A 23,976-nucleotide genomic window follows, 5' to 3' on the forward strand; every position below is an offset into this window, starting at 1 on the left:
TTTGAAAAATGCTGTTGCTTTTCCTATTTTGTGCTTATTTTAGATGCTGATCATTCATTTGGGACTCCCTGTACTAGAAGTAAGCATTTGAACAGCAGAAAGGCTTTTACACAGACCTGAGCTTCAACTCACAATTTGAAAGTTTTAAGGTTTCACTTAAGGACTTCCTTTGTGTAACAGTCAGATCTGATTATTAACTTTTTTCAGATGCAGTATTAACATGATAATGTCTGTTACTGGTGTGCCAGTCTATTGTGGAGGGGTGAAAACTTGATCTACATCCTTCTGTCTTGAAACTCAAGGTGTATGTATGAATATACTATTATAGTATCTAGTTTTGTAATGTTTGGAGTAAAGGAGGGATGGGTTGGAATGACTTATAAAGAAATAATCCAGCAGAGTCAGGTTTCACATAGCTGTGGTAAATGTCACCATGATGGAGTTAGTGTGACCTAGGAGAAGACTTTTTATTCTTTTAGTGTTTGATTTGTTGTTCACATTTTGGTGTTTGGTGAGGCTAGACCTCAGGTGCCTTAAATAGGTTTTTCTTTGGCCTCTCTCTTCCTTTCTTGCAATGACACATGTTTCTTTGAAACTAGGATTTGATTTCTTCTGAATCATTTTCTCATGCAATTCAGTGTCTTAAATAGGTGTGTATCTATCTGCACAAGGGAAGGTATGGCACATGGCACAGCAGGACTGCTTTCTTGGGCAGTGGTGTCATTTCATACCAGTTTACCTAAGAGATTAGTCTACTTTGTTTTATGACTCTGAGTAATTTTTCTTGATGTTGTTTTTAGTTTTATTCTTTGTAGCACTAATAATAATGTCTAAACAATGAGCTATATTTAAGATGTGCTTTAAAAGGCATATGTAAAATTCATCCTTCTTCCACAGCATAATTTTTTTGCCTAGTGGCATATTGATGAAATCTGAAAAATTGACTTGAGGATAATGGCACTTCTGATGTTCTTCCTGTAGATCTCCAGATATTTTTTTTCAATTATTAGTGTTTAGAAAGGTGTTTGCACTGACAATCTGAGTCTGCTGATAGTCGCCTATCACACTTTGATTCCTTGGAGCAGCAAGTCAGGCTGCGTTCTTGAAATTAGAGCTTTTTTTTCAAGCCTGTGACAGTGATTCACTTCTCTTTATAGTCTCAGGCTTAGGCTTGAGAAGGTCAGAGGAGAAAAGTCAATGCACACGTATGTTTAATTTTTTGTGTTACTGCAGAAGTTTGTAAGTTGGTTGGAAAATGATCTGTAGGGTGACCTGAAGCTTGTTTTGCAAATAAAAGTTTTGGTCAATTCTGGTCTCGTAAAGCTTTCTGATTGTTACTCCTGGTCAGGGATGAGGGACTAAATTGTAGTAAATAAAGACTACTTTTTTTTTTTTCTTCTTCATTTGCCTCTCTGTGAAATTGTTTTGAAGGTACACACTGAAACAACTTCTGATCCGTATATTTGCATTCCGAGTATTTAATCCCTTGTGAATGAGGTGGAAAAATAATTGTTGAAGACTTTGTTGTGAAATGTTTAAAGGAATACTCTTGGATTAGACCTTTGTTTTCTTGGAAGTTTACATTCCATTACTAGTGTTTGCTCTAAACTGATTGCTTGCAGCTTTATGGAAATCTTGATGATAATTCTTGAAACAGGAGGAGGACTGGGATTTCTGTTTTCCGAACAAAATAAGTTTTTTTGTGACGTGTCTTTGCAGAGAGAGATGTTAACAAAATATGGTTATGCACTCAGTGCCTGAAAAGCAATGAAAGCTAAGCTCAACAGGCTTTTTGGACGGGGTGGGGGTCAAGGAGTAGGACCTGAACTTGCTAATGACTGCTGAGCTGGAAGTAGTAGTGTGTGTGTGTGTGGGTGTTTACTGTGTTGTGTCTTGTCCTATTTCACTCAGTTTGAAACTAAACTTATGCTTGGAAGATTGAAGCATATTGTTTTTTGGGGGCTTAATAGCAGTTCACAATTAATTCAGCAGTGTATCAGTGATGTCTGTAGTTTCTCTGTTTTCTGGGTTTGTCTGTGATTTTTATACTGCTGTGTGCACTTTGTGAATTGCGACGCTTTTGACTTTAACTGTACATGTTTCATATGCAAGGTGAGTGCTTCTGTCAGGCCTTTACTTTTGAGAAAGAGGATGCCAGAGAAAGATGGATGTGCTAAAGATAAGTATGCCAAGCTAAGCAGAAATGCTGTATGCCCCAGATTGTGAATATATTTTCATGAAGAAAAATTTGTATCTTTGGTTCCTTTTCCTTCTTTTTCCTCCCTTACCTCATCCAACCTAGACCTTCACTTCTTCCTGCCTGTTTCAGGAGCTTTAGACCTTAGCCCTGCCTGAATTCATGTCTCTTGTACAAGCTACTTTTATTTGCTCTGATACCATCCTTTCTCCCACCTGTGTTAGCAGCTATGGGAGTGGTGGAGAGGAACCTTCCTGTTGGTTCTGTGGAATAGAATTAGTAGGGACATGAGTATGCATTCAGGGCAGGGAAGAGAAAGTGGGGCATAATCCTATTTTTTGCAGTGGCTATGGAAACTGTGGTGGTCCCTCCCTCCCCCTGGGTGTTACTGACAAGTCTTCTGTTAGCCAAAGTGTGCTCAACAGCTGGGGGGGTTTTTTGGTGCGTTTGTTTTTGGTTTTGTTTGTATTTTGGTTTTTTTTCTTTCTTTCTCTCCCCCCCACCCCCAGTCAACCTTCTAGTTAAGTTCTTGCTTTCTGATAACAAAGTAACGATACAGTTAGACAATAAACAGTCAGGATACTGAGGACCCTAAGGTTGGGAAAGCATACTTTTTTTTTCTTCAGGTGACTTTTTTGGATCCAGTTCACGTTGTAGGCTACAAGATTTATGTCAAAGAAAGGTGGTTGGGGTGGGGAAGGGAGTAATGTTTTTTTTAAACTGAGTGAATACCTGAATATAAGCTCGGATGGCATGGGGCAGGTCAGTTAACCCTTGCACATTGTCTTGTCCTGTACTTGAAAGTGCTAGTTTGGTATGTGGTTAAATCAGTACAGTTGCTGGGGAAAAGAGTTTTTGATTGCTAATCTGTTCTGGTTTGTTCTCTTTCAGGTCTCCCTTGCAATTATGGAGTTGTAGAAGAATAAGGTTGTGTGGAGGGGGAATCCCCCTCTGCACACTAGAGGTAGTTCACTTTTGGAATTTTCTATGGACAAGAATATTTGTTATATAAGATGGTGAAATAAGACTTCTAAAAATATATATTTATAAATATTTATTTGAATCAAGTGCCAAACGTAATAGAACAAAGTTTTCTAATGGCAGCTCAATAAAACTGGATTTACATCCTTGGAATTACAATTTTTCTAGGGCACTGTGTTGTGTACTGAATTAGAGTGCCTTGATACACTTAAGGGTTGTTCCCCTTAAGGAGAGGAGCAGCTTTAGAAGTGAAGATGAGTTCTCACATGCCAGAGTGCACTTCAAAGTGTCGATCTCTACAGCATGCTTTGGATGTTATTTCTGTAGTAACCAGAGGAAGTGAAGGCCAGATCAAGGCCTTTCTCTCTTCTTACTGCTACAATGCTGCAACTATAAAGGACGCCTTTGGCAGAAATGTTATACATCTCGCTTCGTCCTGTGGCAAAAAAGGTGTGCTAGACTGGTTGGCTGAGACCAAAGGAGTAGATCTCTTGGCGAAAGACAAAGAGTCTGGATGGACGGCTTTGCACAGAAGTATATTTTATGGATACATTGATTGTGTTTTGTCATTACTGAAGGTGAGTAATTTGCAGCTGTAGTTTTCCTCAGCATCTACAATTTTTAGAGTTGTATTGGTTATGTAAAAGTGTGTTTTTAAATTTGACTGAAAGCCTCTTGAGGGTTTTCTCAATATATGTCTTAATAATGTTGTATTTAGATCGCAGAGCATTGATTTACTTGAAGGTTGTCTCTGTATTCATGAAAAATGACTGTCTGCCCATGCAGAAATCAGCACTGAGTAAAGATCCCTGATTAAGTGTGGACTTCCTTAAGTCCACAAGTTCTTGTTTGTGTGGGTGATATCAGGGTCAGGATCTTAAAGTGGAGAGTGATCAGACTAAAGATACTCTAAAAAAGGACTCTTCAGTAATTGTACCAATTGGTTTAATAGAACATAAAATAATGAAAGACTAAATGGCATTATAATTAGAAATGAATCTTATATTTGAGAGAGAGAGGTACTTCAAGATATGGCATATTTTATTAAGTGGCTTTTGCTCAGTCCCCCTTATTCCTTTCTTACAATTGCTGTTTCTTCCCATCCACTTAGCGAGTTGTATGTATTTTTAATTGATCTTCCTTGTGTTCCTCCTGTCCCAAGTACAGCAAAGGGAAGAGCTACATTTGTTTGAGGTGTTCCGATATCCTTTTAACCATGTGAGAAAAGGAAATTTTTGTGGTTCAGGGTTGCTTAAAAACCTCTTAAGGCAGAGAATTTTCCATTTTGAGTTCAGCCTTTTTAGATTAGAGTGGCTAGCCATTTGTAGACATAGAACTCTCTGCTTTTAACAAGACTTGAAGCAAAAAGATTGTGGATCCAGTGTTTTATATTTCTTGAAGGTCTGATAATTGTTAAATATGTGCTGTACCCTTACATAGTGAGGAGATTTCCGTTAAACTTCACAAAAGTAGGTGTTTTTATAAGAATTGTACATGATTCTGTTCTCTAGAAAATTAGTAACTCTGTGCTTGATATATGAAAAAGTTTTCAATCCTCTAGTGTATGTGCGTATATCTGTATCTTTGATATTTGCTTACGGGAGGCCTCTACAGGTTTTCCCAGATGTATTTTACTTTTCTGTCAGTTGCATAAGCAAATGAGATTTTTGTGATAGCCAGCTCTGCTGATACTCTTCTAAGAAGCAGAAAAAACCAGCTCATGGAGAGTGTTCTGTCTCCCAGTTCCTTAACTGAATCCTCTGCTGTACCGTGTTATTTAAAGGATATGTTCTTAAGGTATTATAGCAACAACAGGAACAGATTATAGAATAGAATTACGAAATAGCTGAGCTAGAAGGATATCTCTAAAGGTTGTCTAGTCCAACCCTCATATTCAGGCAAGGTAACTAGACCAGATTGCCCAGGGCTGTGTCCAGCTGGATTTTGAACAGAGCATCAGACATCTCTGTTCCGATATTTTAATACCGGTGCAGTAAAAGTGGGGTTTAGATTTAAACAGAATTTCTTATATTTCAGTTTGTGCCTGTTGCCACTTTTTCTGTCACTGAGTATCGCTACGATCCCACCTCTCACCTCCAAGCAGTTGTTTATTATGCATATTGATAAAGCATGCTGTCTTTCTCCCCTGCCCCAAACCTTCTCTAGGCTAAGCATCCCAGCTCTCTCAGCTTCTCTTTGTATGTCAGATGCCTCAGTCATTGTTTTCATGGTCTTTTGCTGGACTTGATCCTGTATATCCATGTCTGGGAGTCCAGACCTGAAGCCAGCACTCCAGCTGTGGCTTGCCAGTGCTGAGTAATGCTTACTGGCAACGGTCCCACAGGCAGCCCTGGGTGCTTTCACCATTTCTAGCTGTGAGGACACATTGCTGGCTTACAGTCAACTGGTTGTCTATGAGAAGCCCCAAATCCTTTTCTACTGAGGTGCTTTCCAGCCATTTGGCCTCCAGCTGTATCGGTACGCTGGGTTGTTCCTCTCCAGGGCCAGGATTTGCATTTCCATTTGTTGAACTTCATGAGTTTCCTCTCGGACCATTGCTCCAGCCTGTCAAGGTCCTTCCTTCTGAATGTCAGCACAATCCTCTGAATTATCAGCCACTCCTCCTGGATCATCACCTTTGCTGAGGGAGCACTCTGGCCCGTTGTCTGAAGATATTAAGCAGTACTGTTTGCAACACCAGTATAGTTTGGTCAAAGAATATTTGGGTTTGAAGGGACCCACCAGGATCATTGAATCCAGCTCCTAAGTGAATGGGTTGTATGGGGATTGAACCTGTGACCTTGGCATTATTAGCGAGCACCATGCTCTAACCAACTTCCTGTACTGGCCCCAGAATCAGGCCCTGGTGCCCTAAAGTAATGGGGATGACAGAATTCTGCTGTGGGCTGGAGGCAGTCATGCCTGTTTCTCAGACTGTATCTTACTACAAGATTTGCCACTCAGCGATCGGGGTTTGTTTTCACAAATTCAGGCCATGTGAATATCACTGCAGCCTCTGTCTGCTTGTGAATGACTTAAATGACTTCCAAAGTGAAGAATATCCAACAACCAGTTAAGTCAAAGAAATAAGTCAGTCTTTCTGTCGTGAGTTAATACCAGCACTGTAGCTAATAGGGTTGCCTTTATAATTTGGAGAATGTATATTGTTGTTCTTCTAGCTAGTGGTTTTCCAAGGAAAATTATGGGTTAAGATCCCTATTTCAGATACAGCTGGCTGTCCTTCTGTCATGCTTGAAGGAATTGTGAACAGTGCTCCTTCCATTTTTGTATTTCATGTATTTATCTCTTAAGTGTGAGGTTCTATAAGGTTTTCCTTCGTGTTAGCAAGGTACAGCTGTTTTATCCATTAGGTTCTATTGGGAACATCTGCAGTTCTTCCCTTTAGGGAAGTGGCTGATGACACTTGACTTCCTTAAAACCAAGGCTGGTGTAGCAACACTCTTTTGTATTGAGCAAGTGGTATTTACAGAGATTGTCTATGTCTCTCTGAGTTCTAAAGGAATGAACTGTTCATGTTTTCTGCCTCTGAACCTTTCCCACTGTCTCTTGTCTGGCTGTTTGTGTCCTCTTGCCTTTTCTCAGTAGCTGTGAACCACTGTTCCTTGCTTGTTTTCAAAGTCATATTAGGTTTTTTTTATTTTTTACTTCTCTGGATTGTCAAAACTGATTCTATAAACATGCCAATTTAAGAAAATATGTTCTTCGAAGCTGGTAAATGCATTTTTGATGAATACTTGTCATTCTTAGATGTCAGTGCTTTATCTTCAAATCTGTTTACTTTGTATTTCACTGATTACATCCTATTACACAGTCAGCATTCAGACAATAAAATCCCAGTTAATAAGTCAACACGATGTATATGAGGCTGAACAGAATTGCACTGTTTATTTTTTTTAGATTTGCTCACAGTTTATTTGAATCTGAAGAGTTTCTTTTTTTTCAGTATTAAACTTCAATTAAAGATTTGTATAGATTCTTAAACATTTACCTGGTTTACTTCAAGCTGTGCAGTTAAAATGAACTTCAGTTCTTCTCTTCCCCTTCTCTCCTTCACTTTCAGCATGGCGTTAGTCTGTATGTTCAGGATAAAGAAGGCTTATCAGCCCTGGATCTCGTGATGAAAGATAGGCCTATCCATGTGGTGTTCAAGAAAACCGGTAGGAGATTAAATAGCTTAATTCCTGTTTTCTAAGAAGATATGTGTCACCAGTGTATTAATGTATGTACCAGTGTAGACAATATTTTGTGTTTTTAGTTAGGACTTTGTAAATTATGAGATACCTGAAGGTATGGGGTTGCTAATATCAGAAGAAAGCAAGAACAGAATCTTGGTGGTAGGCATAGGATGCACATATGTGCACAGGAATAATGACTGGCTCAGAGGTTAAAGAAATAAGAAAAAAGGCAAGTGATATAATAGGTAACCCAGAGAGGTTGTGCAGACTCCGTCCTTGGAAATACTCAAAACATGAGAGAAAATAGTCTTGGGCAACTTGCTCTGGATGACTCAGCTTCAGCACAGGCGTTGGACTAGATGATCTCCAGAGGTGTTTTTTGACCTCAGTTATTCTGCTGTTTTTCGCAGTTAAAATTATCGGAGATGGTTTGGATTGGAAAGGGTCTTAAAAGTCATCTAGTTCCAACCCCGCTGCTGTGTGCAGGGACACCTTCCACTACACCAGGTTGCTCAAAGTGCCATCCAACCTGGCCTTGAACACATCCGGGGATAAGGCATCCACAACTTCTCTGGGCAATCTGTTCCAGTGCCTCACCACCCTCACTGTAAATATTTTCTTCCTATTGTCTATCCTAAACGTACCCTCTTTCCATCTGAAACCATTCCCGCTTGTCTTATCAATACATGCCCTTATAAAAAAATCCCTCTCCAGCCTTCTTGATAGGTCCCCTTCAGGTACTGGAAGGCTGCTGTAAGGTCTCCCTGGACAGTGGTGCAGCTTGGCGAAATACACATTCATTTCAGTTTTTTACTCATCAGAAAATGGTGTTCAGATGTCACTGAAAGGTTATTTAAAAAATATAAATCTCATTTTTGGCCACCTCTGATTTGAATTTGGGAAAGGCTTTTTACTAAATTGAAGCAAAGCACATAGAACTTAAGGTGGTTAATAGTTGTCTTCTGAAAACGATGTGTAAATCTGCTGCTGCAGAATGTTTGCATTTTCTGCAAATATAACTAATGTTGATCATCTGCACAATATTGTTAAAATGTTTCGTCGTAGCACCTTACTTCTCATAGGATTAAATGTTTGTAAAGTTTAGTTTTAGGTAAGAAACAGCTTTCCTCTTCAAATTTTAGATAGAAACAGGAGTTGTTTTTTGGAGTCAGTATGCCCAAGACTGGTAAATTTAGAAGCTGCAGAGAGAATGTTTTTCATTACAGATCCCACAGAAGTCTACACCTGGGGAAACAATATAAATTTCACTTTGGGTCATGGTGGTCAACAGGGTAAACATCATCCTGAGCTGGTGGATCTTTTTCCTCGGAATGGCGTGTATATCAAACAGGTATTCTTAATGTATTACATAGGCACCTTTCTTGATGAACTTGGACGGGTGCGTGAGGGGGAAGAAGTATCAAAGAAGTTATCAATTATTGAGAACTCTAATAAGTTCTTGGGACTTCAGTTTGAGAATGTTTGGAAGTTTAAAGTAGAACATGAGCAAACATTCAGGGCATACAATCTGCTGCAGTCTTAGCATGTTTTCTTCAGCTATTCTGAGACAGTATTGTGGCCCTTAAAACTCAGTCTTTGAGCTTCTGTTAGCCTGGGGGCTATTAAAGTGAAACTGTCCATCTCTTCAAGTATGTTAAAGCAGTACATAATATACTTAAAGCAAATATTTTGTGTTCCTTGTACCTTGATTTGGCAGTCCTATGCTTTAATACTAATATCTTACTTTTATTTTCATGAACATATCTTTATTAAAGAAGAACTTCTTCACAAAGTACTTTTGACAGATGTTCTCAGATTATCCAGGAAAATTAATTTGCCCTGTATTGCCTCCTCCCCTCCCCTTTTTTGCCTTTGTTTTTTTCAGGTGGTACTCTGCAAATTCCACTCTGTATTCCTTTCCCACAAAGGTCAAGTTTATACATGTGGACATGGACAAGGAGGGCGCTTGGGTCATGGTGATGAACAAACGTGCCTGGTATGCTGCTTTGTGTTAATGTAGTCTAGCATAATGTTTCTTTTATTTCAAACAGCAAGTTTAAAAAGTGAATTGGAGTTTCTGTCAGTGTACTTTCAAAATGAATTTGCTGTTGATTTCAAACCAGCCCCCTTGCTCCCCACCAAATAACAAAAACCTCTCCAGTGCTAGTAGTGAGGTGACAGAGAGTAAAGGAATGTGCATTTAAATATAGTTTAATTTAAGATAGCTAGACAGAGCAGTCAGACTTTTGTGTTATGGCTGAGTTGTTTTAAAGGTTAGCTGATGCCAGATAAGTGGAAGCAAATGTCTTTTGTGTGGGCTGGCTTCTTAAGTAGGTTTGTGATGCCTTCTGATGTTTGCAAGGCTGTCACAAAGGAAACAGCAGTACTGTGGAGCTGTTGTGGCATGAAGAGCGATGGTAAGGTTGCTTCTTACTGGACTTACACAGCTATTAAGTGCAAACTCACTGATCACTTCCATTTGAATAGTACATTGTTGCAATATGAAAACTAAGATTCGACAAGACTAAGATATGATGACAATGCAATTCTTAGACTTAAACATCTTATCCTGTGCACATTACCTCGTAGTGTGCATCTAGCTTGCAGCACAGTCATTTTTAAAAATTTCTAATACCCAGTGTCTGGTAGAACTGGATATTCTGTTGGTGAATGCTATAGTGAAGACTGGAGCTCTTTGAAGAAGAGAACTTTTTAAAGCAATTCTATGAAATTAGAATTTTTTTTCCAAATTGCTCTTTCAAAATTAGGATGTTACCTAGTTGAATAAAGGAGAACTCATGTTAGAGGGCATGAATAGTCAAGGATACAGAACTGCTTCCTTATTCTGTGGAATTTTCTTAGAATTATCCTGTATTGGAGGGAGAAATCTTTACTGTTCATGGTAATTTAAAAAGAAAAACAAAAGACGTGATAGCTAATATCTCTTCAGCTGTTCTAAAGATATAGTTTCCAATCTAATTTTGGAACAGGTGGTTTAAAAGTCATCTCACTTCATAGCAGAGGATGCATTTCAAATGAAAGTAGTTCATCTTACTGCATTGGATGTGGTAATTATGTTAATGAGTGTATTGTGTGTCAAATGCATTTTTATCTGTATTTCAGTATTTGGTCATGACTTTCTCTTGGTGTTACTCTGGTGTCATAGATGGCCACCAGTTAATATCAAACCAGTATATTTTTATATCAGTATTTCTTTTCTTGTTCAGGTTCCAAGACTTGTGGAAGGCTTAGCTGGTCATCAGTGCTCCCAGATAGCTGCAGCTAAGGATCATACTGTTGTTTTAACAGAAGATGGATATGTTTACACATTTGGTTTGAATACTTTCCATCAATTGGGTATTCTTCCTCCTCCTCCTAACTGTAGTGTTCCTAGACAGGTAAAAATAACATCAGTCAAAGTTTAATTGTTTAGTTTTTGTTGGTTTTGGTTTTTTTAACAGAAAGTAAAATGTGAAGGTTATGGAAATAACTTTTAAACCTTTTCAGGACAACTAAGTTTAATGTGAGTTCAGATAAATCTTGTTTCTATCTTATACATCTCAGCTCTTAAATGCTTAACTCTGTCCTGAAAAATGTCTTAGTTTGTAACCTGAACACTACTAAAGTTTGTAGTGCGAAGTATGATACAGGGTACAATTGCCAAAACCCTTTTCTTCCTCAAATTGTTATGTAGCTGAAGTGATGTAACATTAATAGGTGTGTATTATTTGACATTCTTACTCCTTTTGAATCCTTGAATGATGGCTCTCAGGGTTTGATTGTTATATCCTTTGCTGGAAGCACTGTTGATTCTGGAGTTAGTGCTTTGGGAAGAACAATTACAGGGAAGAGAGGGTATAGGCATCAACAATTTAACTATGTTTCTATACTTAATCTCTTAAATTTTATTTTTTTGTAAGTAAAGAAGTGTTACATTACCTTTCATTGAAAGGAAGGTTCATCTGAAGTAGAGCAACGCTGCACTACCAGTGTTATAAAAGTAGAAAAGAATTATTGGCCAAAATGCAACAGGATAGTGTTTTGGGTTACCATGGGATGCTCTTCATTAGTGTAATGACAGCTCTGTATCCACAGGATTTGTTTTGAGTTTTTCATCTTAATCTGGAAAATCAAGTTAAATTTGAAGTGTGGAATTAGTAGTGTAGTGTTCTGCAGTATGTTTAGGGCATTAGGACTTACAAGTTGAAACTTTTAGCTGACATTTTGCAGCACCTGAGTCTTCTTTGGCTGTCTTATAACATGTTCTGTGCAGTCTTGTTCAAAATCTTACATTTGAAGACAGCGTAAAGAGACTTGATTCCATTTCTGATTAGATAATGAAAAAAGTTTATTTCTTTTTGTCACTAGTGCAATAGTGCCCCACCTGACAAACTTCTGAAATAATCCTGATTTATTAGACTGTATGTGGATTGATGTCAGTGCTTCATGCTTAACGACTTCAGGAGTTAAATGTTGTCACAAGTTTGTACGTGTGAAATTCACCTGTTGCTACTTGATATTAAGATGTACTTTGGATTTGTGCTTAGGTTCAGGCAAAAAACCTGAAAGGTAGAATGGTGATTGGAGTGGCTGCAGGCAGATTCCATACAGTGCTATGGACTAAGGAAGCAGTGTATACCATGGGGCTGAATGGCGGCCAACTAGGTAAGGTAGAAGTGTTCTGAAAGTAAAACCTAAAATCCAGCCCTTTAAAGATGTCGTTCATGCTTAACCTGTCATCTGCTTCTTAGAACAGAAGCCTGGTTGAAGCTTTCTTTTCCCTCTTTTTTTTTTTTTTTTTAAACCAATCTGGTGACATCATCCCTTCACACTTCTTTTGAAGAATATTTTTCATTACTACCAGTTTCACATTTTGAGATGATAGGAGCTAGTCAGACTTAACTGACTTACTTGAACTCTTTATAATTCTGCCTTACGTATTTCAAGTATGGTCCTGCTGCTGAATACTTTGGGGAAACAGAATGTTGCTGTTTGTGTTGGAAATTACCCCAAGGCATGCTTTTCTCCTTCCAACAGTCTGACTTGTACTGCCCTTAATAAATTATAAACCAGCCTTCAGCTCTCCTACCTATGTCCTTCTTTCATCATGCACTGTAAACATGATACTGATAACTTTTTCCATACTAACTTTTTAAAGTTAGATACTTGCCTATATCTAGATTTTTTCCAAGAATGCCATTACCAGAAGCTTCACTTAACTCTGTATTATTCTGAAGTCAAGAAAGAACCTACTAAAAACGTATTACCAATTGGTGAACTTCTTGATTTGTTGTATGAATGGTATATTTTAATTGCTTTTGTCTTTTTTGATATTGCAGTATTGGTTTGGATTTGCATTTTTGCAGTTCTGTGTCTCAGTGCAAACAAAACTGTTTAGCTAGCTCTGGTGCTTATAGTTAATCTGCATCAGCTCTGGCCTCAGGTTCCAACACTTTTTGTGTTTCTATTTAAGTTTGAAGAGGTATGTGCAAAAGCTTGTCTTTGTCAGAGAAGTATTTTACAGTGAATATCTCTTTGTTTTTGCCATTTTTTTTCATATGCACCCGTCATATAAGTTGTTTTTGTGGTTGCTTGTGTTGTTGGGATTATTCTGGTTAGCACACGTCCCAGTGCAGTACCATAGAGACACTAAGTGAATTGTAAACGGTAGAGTTGTGTCAGCTGGGCGCCATGATAGACCTGTGGTGGTAAACCTTGCCTGTTTAAAATGTTTGAGCATGGCCCTACACTGTCATAAGGCAGCGTTGCTTCCAGCTGTAGAGGTAGCTCTGCTGCCTGTTCCTGGATATCTGTACCCCGCTCTGTTCGGTGGTGCAGACCTAAGTGCCCTGCAATTATGCCCTGCACACAAAGCAGGGTTATATTATACATGAGATTCTTGTTGTTAGGTTTCTTGTCCCAGCAGAGCAGCAATGGCCTGTTTTTATTTTTATTTTTTAATGTTTTCAGAGATCTTGCATTACAGCTGCAACCTTCTCTATTTCATGTAACTGCTGCCTTCATGCTTATGTGCACTTACGGTAGTTTTCCTGACAAACTTTTTTGGTGTCTTCCAGTGGCTGAAATAAGCTGTAGTTTATGCCAGTGTTACAGTATTTTATTGTATTGAACTGTAATACGATCAAATAAATATTCTTTTTTTTGGAATCAAAGCAGTACAACCGCATTAAATAGCTTCCTAGTGGAATATCCCTTACTTCATTTTTATGAATCAAATCTTGAGTGTTTTCTGGTGTTTGTGGTGAACTAACAAGTATGTGTGGTGTGTTTCTTATCTGCCTTAATTATTTTGAAGATGAATTATCCAGCTACCTAAAAAATCTTTTAGAGTTTAAGGATTGTTCAAAGTAGTGTAGCAAAGTATCCTTTAAATGTACGATGTGTAGAATAGCAAATAATGTTTTTGGGGTGTGTTGTATTTTTTAGGTTATCTGCTGGATCCTAATGGAGAAAAATGTGTAACTGCACCTCGCCAAGTTTCTGCTCTACACCATAAAGACATCTCTGTGTCCTTGGTCTCTGCAAGTGATGGTGCTACAGTATGTGTTACTGAAAGAGGAGATATTTATTTACTTGCAGACTATCAGTGCAAAAAGATAGCTTCAAAGTATGTGTTACTTTTCTAATTTGCTGTGAAAAAGAATAGGTGAAGATTACACTGTAGTTGTATACTTAAAGGTCTTTAAAGATTTTTGTGCAGATAATACAATGGTCCCCCATGTTTTCTTCATTTGCAGTTCTTTTATATGAACTAGGGCTATCGTTTTTGTTTGTTTCTTTATTTGTATTTGTTGGGACATGAGGCTAAGGTGCCACTTGCTGTTTACCAAAGATATTTAAAGAAAACACACTAAGAGGAAATATTTTGTGCTGATTTAAAAACATTGAAACTGGTGGTTTTTTCTTCCTCTGTTAGCCTGGTTTTGTATAAGTGCATTTTGGTAGAGGCATCGAAGATCTGCTATTCTATTTATTTACGTTGTTATGATTTTGAATCAGTAATTTAGGGTCTGATGTTCATAACTAATGTGTAGATAAAGTATGTTATGAAGAGTAATTTAAATTGCAAGAGGGCCCTTGTAACATCATCTGGTCCATATGCTAAAACCTGTATGTAAAACCTGTTGAAGAAGTTGGATCCTTGACTCATAAATTTAGGAAATTATTTGATCCTGTTCTCTGTTACTTAGTTTGCAATAAGAGATCAGAATTTATTAGATTTGTTTAGATTAGATTTTGCCTAGTTGACTCCCAACTAGGTTTTCAGCTTCATTTCAAATTCTGACTGTATTTATTGACGTATTAAAGATTATTTTATACTTCATTTCTACGTGGCTGTAAGTGAAGATGCTGGCACTTGTAGAAACTTAATACAACATGCTGTGCTCTTATACTAAGAAACTGAGAAGGGATAAGGAATATGGTTTTGATCAGCTAAAAGCCAAAATGTACCAAATCCCTGAGAAATAACCTACTGGATAAGATAGGTCTTTTAATACAAACAACTAAGTGAATTTTTGTAATTCTGAAATCAAAGATGTATCATCTACTGGTTTTCACTAATGGAATTTTGTGAAGAACCTGTAGATACAATGTGCTTACTTAAAAACAAAACAAATATTTTAGTCTGCTAATAGTAGTAGTAGAATACTATTATAGTAGCAATAGAATACTACTAGCAGTTGTGCTAATAGTACCAGAGGGGCAAAATTAAACATAAGTAATTTTTCAGTGTCACTGCCTCAACTATATTTTTTTTACTGCTTCTATAAACAAAAAAATTAACTGTCATAGAAGTAACATAAATACACAATAAAGAAATACGAATTTAACCTTTTGTGTTCTTTTAGGCAGCTGAACCTTAAAAAAGTTCTTGTCAGTGGGGGATATTTGGAATATAAGGTAGATACCCAACATCTTAAGGAAAATGGGGGTCAGAAGATTTGCATTCTGGCACTGGATGAAGCTGGAAGAGTAAGTTATTTATAGTTAAATGTATACACTGTGTTGTCTTAAAACTGGAATACTGTGATGGATTTATTGTTTTCTTCCCATAATAAAGTCCCATTTTACAGGACCTTTCAGAATCTCGGCCTTCTCTAAGATCTGCTCATTGGGAGAGTTAAGCCTTCAGTGCCATCTAGTGGTGTTTACAAAAAATTTTTCTTACTGAAATACCTTCTTAAAGAATGTTAAAAACTGATCTTGTATATCAAAATAAGGGAGCTATGTGGGTATTTCCTTTTCTTTCCTTGCCCTTGACTGAATTATGTTTTGAGATGACCTTATCTGTTCATTAGGTTGGTGTAGTATTTGTGCATGTGAGTTTTAGCCTCTAGCATCTGTAGTATTGGTAGTGCCCTTTTAACATCTCTGGGACACTGCTTTAGCAGTTAGAAACTAATTTATCTTCCTGCATCAGTGGAACTATGTCGATGTACATTTCATACTGACAAGTGCTGGGATCTTTAGTGCTTCTGGGCATTATAAATTATTGAGTAAGGAAAGGGATGTGATCTTAATACTTCTCTTTCCTAAATCAGTGCTTCCTGGTCTGGCTTGGTTGTACTTCCCTTGAGGAAGTACTGTTTAACCTAGAAAAGAGAAGGCTCAAGGGGGATCTTACCAATGTGTACCTGAAGGGAGATGTAAAGAAGACAGAGACAGGCTCTTTTCAATGGTGCCCAGTGACAGAATGAGAGGCAGTGGGCACAAACTGAAATAAAGGAGGCTCTGTCTGAATATCGGGAAGCACTTTTCTCATTATGAGGGTGGTCCAGCACTATCATAGGTTGCCCATGAATGTTGTGAAATCACCATCCTTGGAAATACTCAAAAGCTGTCTAGATGTGTTCCTTGACAGCTAGCTCTGGGTAGTTCTGTTTGAACTAGATAACCTCCAGAGATCTCTTTCAACCTCAACCATTCTGTGATTCTGTAGGGCTCGAGGGACGGGGAAGGAAATAGGTTGCTTGGGTTCTTTTGTCCTCTCCTTATGTAGGTGTTAACAGACCTGTGCAAGCCCTTCAGTGGGAGAAGATGAAAGTCTGACTTTTAGTGCTGTTAATGCCGTGTCTGGGCTTTACCTTGCTTGCGACTATTTCTTTATGTTCGCTTCCTTGACTTGTACAGTTTACCTTGTTGGGGACTTGCTGTGCATGCAGTGTTTCACATTCCTGTTGAATATTTTGAATGTGTTTGGTCATGGTCTCCATTTCAAAACCTTGACTAGTATAGAGAAATCTAAGATTTTTGTCAAACAATTAACAGGAAATGGTTTAAATTTTTGGTGTGCTAGCTTTGAATTTTGTCTGATTTATAAGCAAACCAGTTGGGCAAATCTGTAAATTAAGAACTAGATGAAACATGTTTCTTGACTTGATGACACCTTTTGCTGTGCTTGTTGACGTGTCAGTAAAACCTGTACTGTATATTACTGCCTTGAAGATATTTGAATATTCAGAGAAACTTTTCAAATGCCCTTCAAATGGATCTTGATATCATAGTAGATTTTCCCTGTTTTACTTGTAGGTTCTTTGATGCTCATAACACTTTATTCTAAAATTTTCAAGAATATCTTTCTCCTTTTCTATGCAACTTAGAGGTGGTATATTCTTGTGTTTAGAAAAGTAGTGTGTGATATGTGACAGCTTTTATAGGATATGAAGATTTCCCCTTTCTCTAAAATATTTATATTGTAGGTGTTCTGCTGGAAGTCGTCTAACAACTCCATGAAGCAGTGCCGTTGGGTATATGGCCGGCAAGTCTTCATGTCTGATGTTGCTTTAAATGGGAACGAAATAATGTTTGTCACACAGGATGGTGAAGCCTTTACAGGGAAGTGGCTGGAAGAAGGGAAAAAAATCTCAGAAAAGAAAGGTTAGCCATGACTTCTTAATGGCTTTTAAGTGCTTTAAATCAATATAAAAGTTTAATCGAATCTTTACAGTCTAACCATATTATGTAGTGAGTTTGTTCTTCCCTCTGTGACTGATGGTTGTTAGTATTGACTCCTACTCTACACTTTCCTCAGTAATACTAAGACTTACTTATTTTGCAGCCTTCAGTTAAACTTTAAGTGGAGATTTCTGGGAGGAAAAGTACTTCTGAAGAGTAATAGGAGCACGAGGGTCTAGTGCAATGATCTTGTCACATATTAGATAATGAGTCCTAAGAGAATTGGCATTAACCTGAAGAAGGAGCATATTCTTGCTTGTTCTGCTAAGTGTGTGAAACCTTATCGTGTTTCCTAGACCCTTACCTGGGCAGAATACAGGGTCCGCCTTACTAACTTGGCTCATATTGCTGAGAGTAGGTCCTGTTGGTTTGTTTTGATGCAAGGAAAATACCTATCTACTACAGGACAAGATTTTAATTGAAACTGTCAGCTCTTTTTCAGGAATGTATTTGAACTTTATAACTGTATGTTGCAGTTCGACTTCCTTTGATACTGAGATCCGTCTTTACTTTTCAGTCCATTTTTGTATTCTTTCATAGTAAAAATCTCTCCTCTGTTTTTAATTCAGAGTTGCACACTCAATTACTACTTTCTTTTGTTCTACACAGCACATAGTACAGAAGCACCAAATGCATCTCCTTTTTGCTGTTTGTCCTGGTGCTGATATGTGTCTGTAGGCACTCTTTTTTATGCTTATTGCTATTCTTTTTTGTAGTTTTTAATGTCTTCAGGGAAACTTCAGAATCCACACCTGCTGACTAGGTGAATGCCTAGTTGATCACACACAATGACACATACACAGAATCCTCAAGGTTGGAAGAGACCTTCAGGATCATCTAGTGCAACCGTCAGCCTGGCACCACCATAATCATCTCTAAACCATATCCTCAGGTGCCTTTTGAATATTTCCAGAGAGGATGAGTCCACCAACTCCCTGGGCAACTTTTTCCGATGCCTAACCACGCTTTCAGTGAATTTTTTGTTCTAATGTCTAATCTGAACCTGCCCTGGTGCAACTTCAGGCCATTTCCTCTCATATAGATGAACATCTATGATATTCATCAGTGATTTGTAATGAATAAGGGCTTCTGGTTTTTTGCAAGGTTTTAATGAATGTTGTGAATGGTGTGCATGTATTCAGTTACCAGGTAATGGAAAATTCTAGAGATGCATTCAGAGATGTATTCTTGTTATTTCAATAGTATTTGGTTAGTTTGGGTATAATTTAAACAGATATGAAATCCAAAGGCAATTGTGTTATTTGTGTTATAATAATTTGACAGGAAAAGGGAACAGTCTTGCACGGCTGTACGCTGATGCACAGCTTGTTTCATTCTGCAAGAGGTTGCACTGAATGTTAGGTGGAGTGTTTTCCCTTACATAAGAAGTGGCAAAACACTTCCTCAGGAAGTTCTGGGTAAGTTCTCCTTCTACATATACTGTATATAAGCTAGCTGAAATCTTCAGCATGATTTAGTCTTATTCAATGACTCCATCAGTGGACATACAAAAGTCAGTCTTGCCTTTTTGTTTTATTTGTTGCATTTTAATTATCAGGATCTTTCTATGATTTGTATTCACTTTTTTTTAGCAGAACTTGTATCGAGCCTTCAGAATTCTTCATACGATGTGTCTTGTGAACATGATGCAAACAGTGTGTATGAAAGAATTCGACTTCAGAAGCTAACTTTTGTCCACCGAGCTGTTAGTATTGCCACTGACCCTAGTGGCTGCAATTTTGCTGTATTACAGTCAGATCCTAAAACCAGGTATATTTAAAACACCAATGGTAATGCTTTGTGTTTTTGTGTGTGATTGCAATTACATCATTCTTTTCCAAACTATTTTTTGGCTCATACAGAAGTCACAGTAAATATGGTTACCCATCCTGCTAGAGGATAGCACTTGTTAGTAACTATGTTGAAGTTACCCAAAAGCCTCAGCTAGCATATTTGCATAATTTGTATAGACAGTGTTGTTTTATCTGAGGTGTTTAAGGCAAGCATTTGCCCTGCATTTCCTAACACACTCTGAGTTCTAAATACTGTAGACATTCACCTCTTCAGTAATCACCAATAATCAGCTTTTAAATAGAAGTGAAAAGTGAACTTTTACTTGTTTGAAAAAAATGTATAAAGTAAAATAAATAAGTAGAATACTGAACCATGTTTCTTATACTCTCACAATAGTTTCCAGTATATCTGATAAATAGCTAAGCGTTATTGGTTTGGTTTGTAATATGAAATACAGCAAACATTTTTGTGTTTTCTTGTTGGAAAAATGAGATGAAGATAAGATAGTTCTGATAATAAATATTTATTGGGTATATTATAAAGACAAAATACCATATTTGATATTCTGAAGCTAGAGAGGTCTTACATGTGTGGTGTAATTGCCTAAATACCATATTATTAGTTATTTTTGTAAAGAATAGGATAAGAAATGTTGAGTAGTGCAGCAATGTAAGAAAAAACCCAAACAAATCAAATGGAAGCAACCTCATCCTCCTCATCAAACATACTATGTAAAGTTTTATGAAGCTTGTAGATTTTGGTTTTTTAATGTATTTCATTTTATTCTAGTCTCTATGAAATTCCAAGTGTGTCATTATCAAGTTTTGGAATGGATTTTGGCAAACTGTTAGATGAAACAGATGAAATGGACAGCATCCACGATGTGACTTTTCAGATTGGCACAAGAACGTACCCCGTGCACAAATACATCTTGGCTGTACGCTCTGACTTCTTCAGGAAGCTGTTTGTTTCCAGTGACAACCAGCCAGACACTCCAGACATCTACCGTAAAGATGAAGATGCTGTTGGATGTGATCTTTATGTAATAGAGAAAGTTCATCCAGATCTGTTTGCATACCTCCTGCAGTTCATATACACTGATACTTGTGATCTTTTGACTCATGGTTATAAACCAAAAATCCCATATAAAGAAAAATCAGAAGAATATCAAAATACTTTAATTTCTAATCTGAGCAAAATGAGTTTTGATGAAAATGTTAATGGAAAGTCTGCATTTGAGATTTATAGAAATAACCAAGTACAAGTTATGAATGAAAAACAGAAGAGCAAATCTAAAAAAGGCAAAGCTGGTGAAGAAGCTAACCTCATTAAAATGTTGCAAAGTGCAGCAAAGAAATTTGGACTCAGCAATTTAAGTGGAAGGTGGGTGAAAGGAAATTATATATTTATATTATATATATATTAAATTTATATTATAACAAACTCTTCATGGAGTGTTTTTATGTCAGCTGATTTAACTTTAGTTGTTATGACAATAATGTAAATAAAGACACTTATGTTAGAATAAAAATTGGGAGGAAGTGGTGGGGGGATGCTGCTTAGGAAGTGGGCATCGGTTGGCAGATGGTGAGCTATTGCATCGTGTGTCAGCTGTTTTGTATGTGCTAAGTCCTTGACCATTATAATTAATATTTCCCATTGCTTTTATGCTTTATTAAACTGTGTATCTCAACCCACAAATTTTACTGGTTTTTCCCTGGTTCTCTCCCCCATCCCACTGGTGGGTGGGTGGGGGAGAGTGAGTGAGCAGCTGTGGCGCTTACCTGCCAGTCAGGTTAAACTGTGGCAGTATCTTTTAAGGCATGGGCTCTATGGGATTTGATATCTGATACAAATCATGTGACTTTCCAGAATGGCTGTTTTAAAACATCAGTACTTGTTTTGTTAGAGACACTGATCTAATTGAGTTTTAGATTAATTTCTATACTGTGGTCCATAGTCTAGCAGTTTTTCCATAGACAACAAACATATTTTGTGTAAAACAACACAAAGCCAAATTGAATTCTTGTTTAACTGTTGTTAATTTTATGTTACATGGTGAAACGAATGGAATTGAGACCAAATATCTCTGTAGAACAGTATTACACAGTTGTCTAGGGCTTCTTTTCTGCATTTGTCCTTTCAAAAGAGGGAATGAGATTTTTCAGGACAGTTTTCTTTACTGTAGTCTTTGCACACACAGCAAAGATGTGAAACTGCTGCTAAAACTGTGTTCCTGAGTAAAATTTCCATGGTAAAGTGCTTTGCCTTTGGAAGTGTGTTACTTTGTAATCTGCCAGCAGTACTCCTGTGTCTTTACCATCCCATTCATAAGCCTCTCTGATGAATTAGGATGCTAAAAATGCCTGTGCTGAAACATGCATCTCTTCTAAACTGCTGTCTTTGTTCAGATAACTGACTGGTAGCAGTATATATTATTTGTACATTTTTGACCTTGTGGTGTGGGACTTTGGCCTTAACTATATAATATAGCTTTCAGGTAAGATAATAAATAAGACAGCTAAGATGTGGAAGGAATGTCAGTTATATTTTACATCTGCAGTGAAGACTTTGAAATAAGAACTGACCCTTTCTAGTTTTCTGTGATGAATCATTTTGATTTTTTTTCATATTCACAATATGAGGCCACTGAAGTACTGTTACTTGGTGGAACTGTTCTTAATGGTTTGAACTGTATACTAATTGTATTGCTTATTACTAATGTTAATGACTTGCAGGTTGGATGGAGTCAGGTTAGAAAATGGAAAAATTACTGTTGTCAACAAGAAGAATGGGAACAAACCAAAATTAAATCAGAAGAAATGGTAATTTTTTTTAAATCAAGCTTCTTCTACCCCCATTATCTTCCTTTAATGTCATCTCTTTCTCTATTAAATGCAAGCTAAGGTTGATCAGCAGCATTTTAACTTCTGGTGTACACTTGTCTCTTTCAGAGTAATTCATGTTTGGATGTTCTTTGTAGATGCTTATAGACTGATCTCTAAATTAGTAATCTGGGATAGATTTTGTGTGGTGTATTTTTGTTTCTTTTTACTGTACCTCAATGTGTTCTCTGGGTTAACTGTGTCATAGAATGCTAATGTCAGGAGAAGTGTTGTGGGTAATTCAGTCAAAAGCAATTTGACTTCTGTAAATGTGCTTGCTGTGACAATAAGACTACACAGATTGGAAATAAACAAATGGATAATATTTTTTCTAATTTGCTTTTAGCAAAGTGATATTGGTTTTTTAATTCCATTGATGTGATTGAGTTATTTATACCCAAAGTCTTGAATAGTCTTATTTACGTAGTAAAAACAACATTGCATAAAAGTAACTTTTTAACAGAATTTGGATTATTGCACTCCTAAAATGCATCATGTAAGCCTATAGTAGCTACTGATATAAAAGAAATCTGTAACTTAACATAGACCATTTAAGATTGACTAAAATTAGCCATAATTAATTTATTTGATCATAGCGGTAATTGATCTTGTTTTGAAGGAAATACTTCAAAATACTAGAATTTTGAGAGCTCAAGTTTGGAAAAAAAAATTCTCTCTGAAAACTATTGTGCTTGTACTTTTGGGTTCATTTTCTGTGATATTATTAAAGTTCAGGTGTGTTTTATTTCAAAGAATAAATCGTAACTTGCTAAAGTTAGCATTCATTTGTAGAGTTTACAGCTTGTAGATCTTCTGAATAGTCACAGTTTTGATCCTATTAAATATCTTCTAGTTCATACCTCTGCGATGTGACCCTGAAATCTTTAGATGGAAAGGAATTCCCGTGTCATAAGTGTGTACTTTGTGCAAGACTTGGTATGTGTGTGTATTTTTATATATATTTATATAACATAAGTCATATTGTCTCTTTAACTGTCATTTTCTTGCATCTTGAACTGAAATGCCTTTCTTTACAGATTATTTTCACAGCATGTTAAGCAGCTCATGGATTGAGGTAAGCTTACCAAACACGTGTGGTGGTATGTTTTTTTCGCATCAAATAAGTGAGAGATTTTCAGCTTTTTCTTATAGTAACATAACCTAAATAATGGGGAAAAGGAAAGGCTGGATTCTTGGGTCTTGTTTGCAAGAAAAAAACCCACAAACCACATTTTTGGTTACTCTACATTTGTGCTATTTACATTGTGTATTAAATGAGAATAATAAATGTAATACTGTATATCAGGGGAAATTACAGTATTGCTTTTGTTTTAGAGGTTTAGTTTGAGCTAGTTCATGGATTTATAAAAAGTACTGGACTTACGGGATGCTGCTTTGAATGAATTTTCATTTTCTTTCTGTAAAAGATCATACAATTTTAATAATATGCAGTTTGGAATAGCTTGTCCTGTAGTGAGTACAAGATACAGCAGGATCAAGAGTCAATGTATAGAACCTCCAGTTGACTTCTGCTGTTTAATGAAATAGAGGATATCAAGGACTATTCTACTTAGTCATCAACTGGTGCTTCAAAAGGTGTAGATCTTTAATTTGTCATGGTTCCTATTTGCTAGCTGTGTGTCAATGCCCTGGTTGTTCCTGGGCATTGTAATTTCACTAAATACCTCTGTTTAAGTATCTGAATACTATTGAAAATGTTTATGGAAAGAGAGGAGAGGTGTAAGTGGAGAAGCATTTTTCTGAGACTGAAAGCTTAAAGCAGTGGCCGGAGTTTTTTCAGTTTCATAGCTTTCTGGCAATATGTAAATCTAAGAACCTGGTAAAGTACTGACAGTTCTCTTCTGCTGTGAAACAGAACTTCACCTCTAAGTTACTGTGTTGCCTTTTCCTCAGTCAGCCCTGAGGAAACAAATTGAAACACTGT

At 37.0% G+C, this 23,976-nt stretch overlaps 1 protein-coding gene across 4 annotated transcripts in view; it reads left to right on the forward strand.

The window, feature by feature from the left end:
- IBTK (inhibitor of Bruton tyrosine kinase) overlaps positions 1-23,976 on the forward strand; it is a 55,650-nt gene that overhangs the window by 4,500 nt on the left and 27,174 nt on the right. For 2 of the 4 annotated variants that reach the window (XM_064650061.1, XM_064650063.1), the window contains exons 2-15: positions 3,089-3,756; positions 7,260-7,356; positions 8,601-8,725; positions 9,260-9,370; positions 10,602-10,772; positions 11,922-12,039; positions 13,822-14,002; positions 15,246-15,369; positions 17,097-17,274; positions 18,948-19,122; positions 19,936-20,529; positions 21,885-21,971; positions 22,885-22,967; positions 23,069-23,106. In XM_064650061.1, coding sequence (XP_064506131.1) covers positions 3,433-3,756; positions 7,260-7,356; positions 8,601-8,725; positions 9,260-9,370; positions 10,602-10,772; positions 11,922-12,039; positions 13,822-14,002; positions 15,246-15,369; positions 17,097-17,274; positions 18,948-19,122; positions 19,936-20,529; positions 21,885-21,971; positions 22,885-22,967; positions 23,069-23,106 — 2,406 coding nt within the window. In that variant the 5' untranslated portion in view covers positions 3,089-3,432. Of the gene's footprint in view, positions 1-3,088; positions 3,757-7,259; positions 7,357-8,600; positions 8,726-9,259; positions 9,371-10,601; positions 10,773-11,921; positions 12,040-13,821; positions 14,003-15,245; positions 15,370-17,096; positions 17,275-18,944; positions 19,123-19,935; positions 20,530-21,884; positions 21,972-22,884; positions 22,968-23,068; positions 23,107-23,976 lie in introns of all 4 variants that reach the window. The other 2 variants (XM_064650060.1, XM_064650062.1) reach the window with 1 other exon arrangement.

Source organism: Pseudopipra pipra, chromosome 3, assembly GCF_036250125.1.
Source record: "Pseudopipra pipra isolate bDixPip1 chromosome 3, bDixPip1.hap1, whole genome shotgun sequence".
NCBI classification, from domain to species: Eukaryota; Metazoa; Chordata; class Aves; order Passeriformes; family Pipridae; genus Pseudopipra; species Pseudopipra pipra.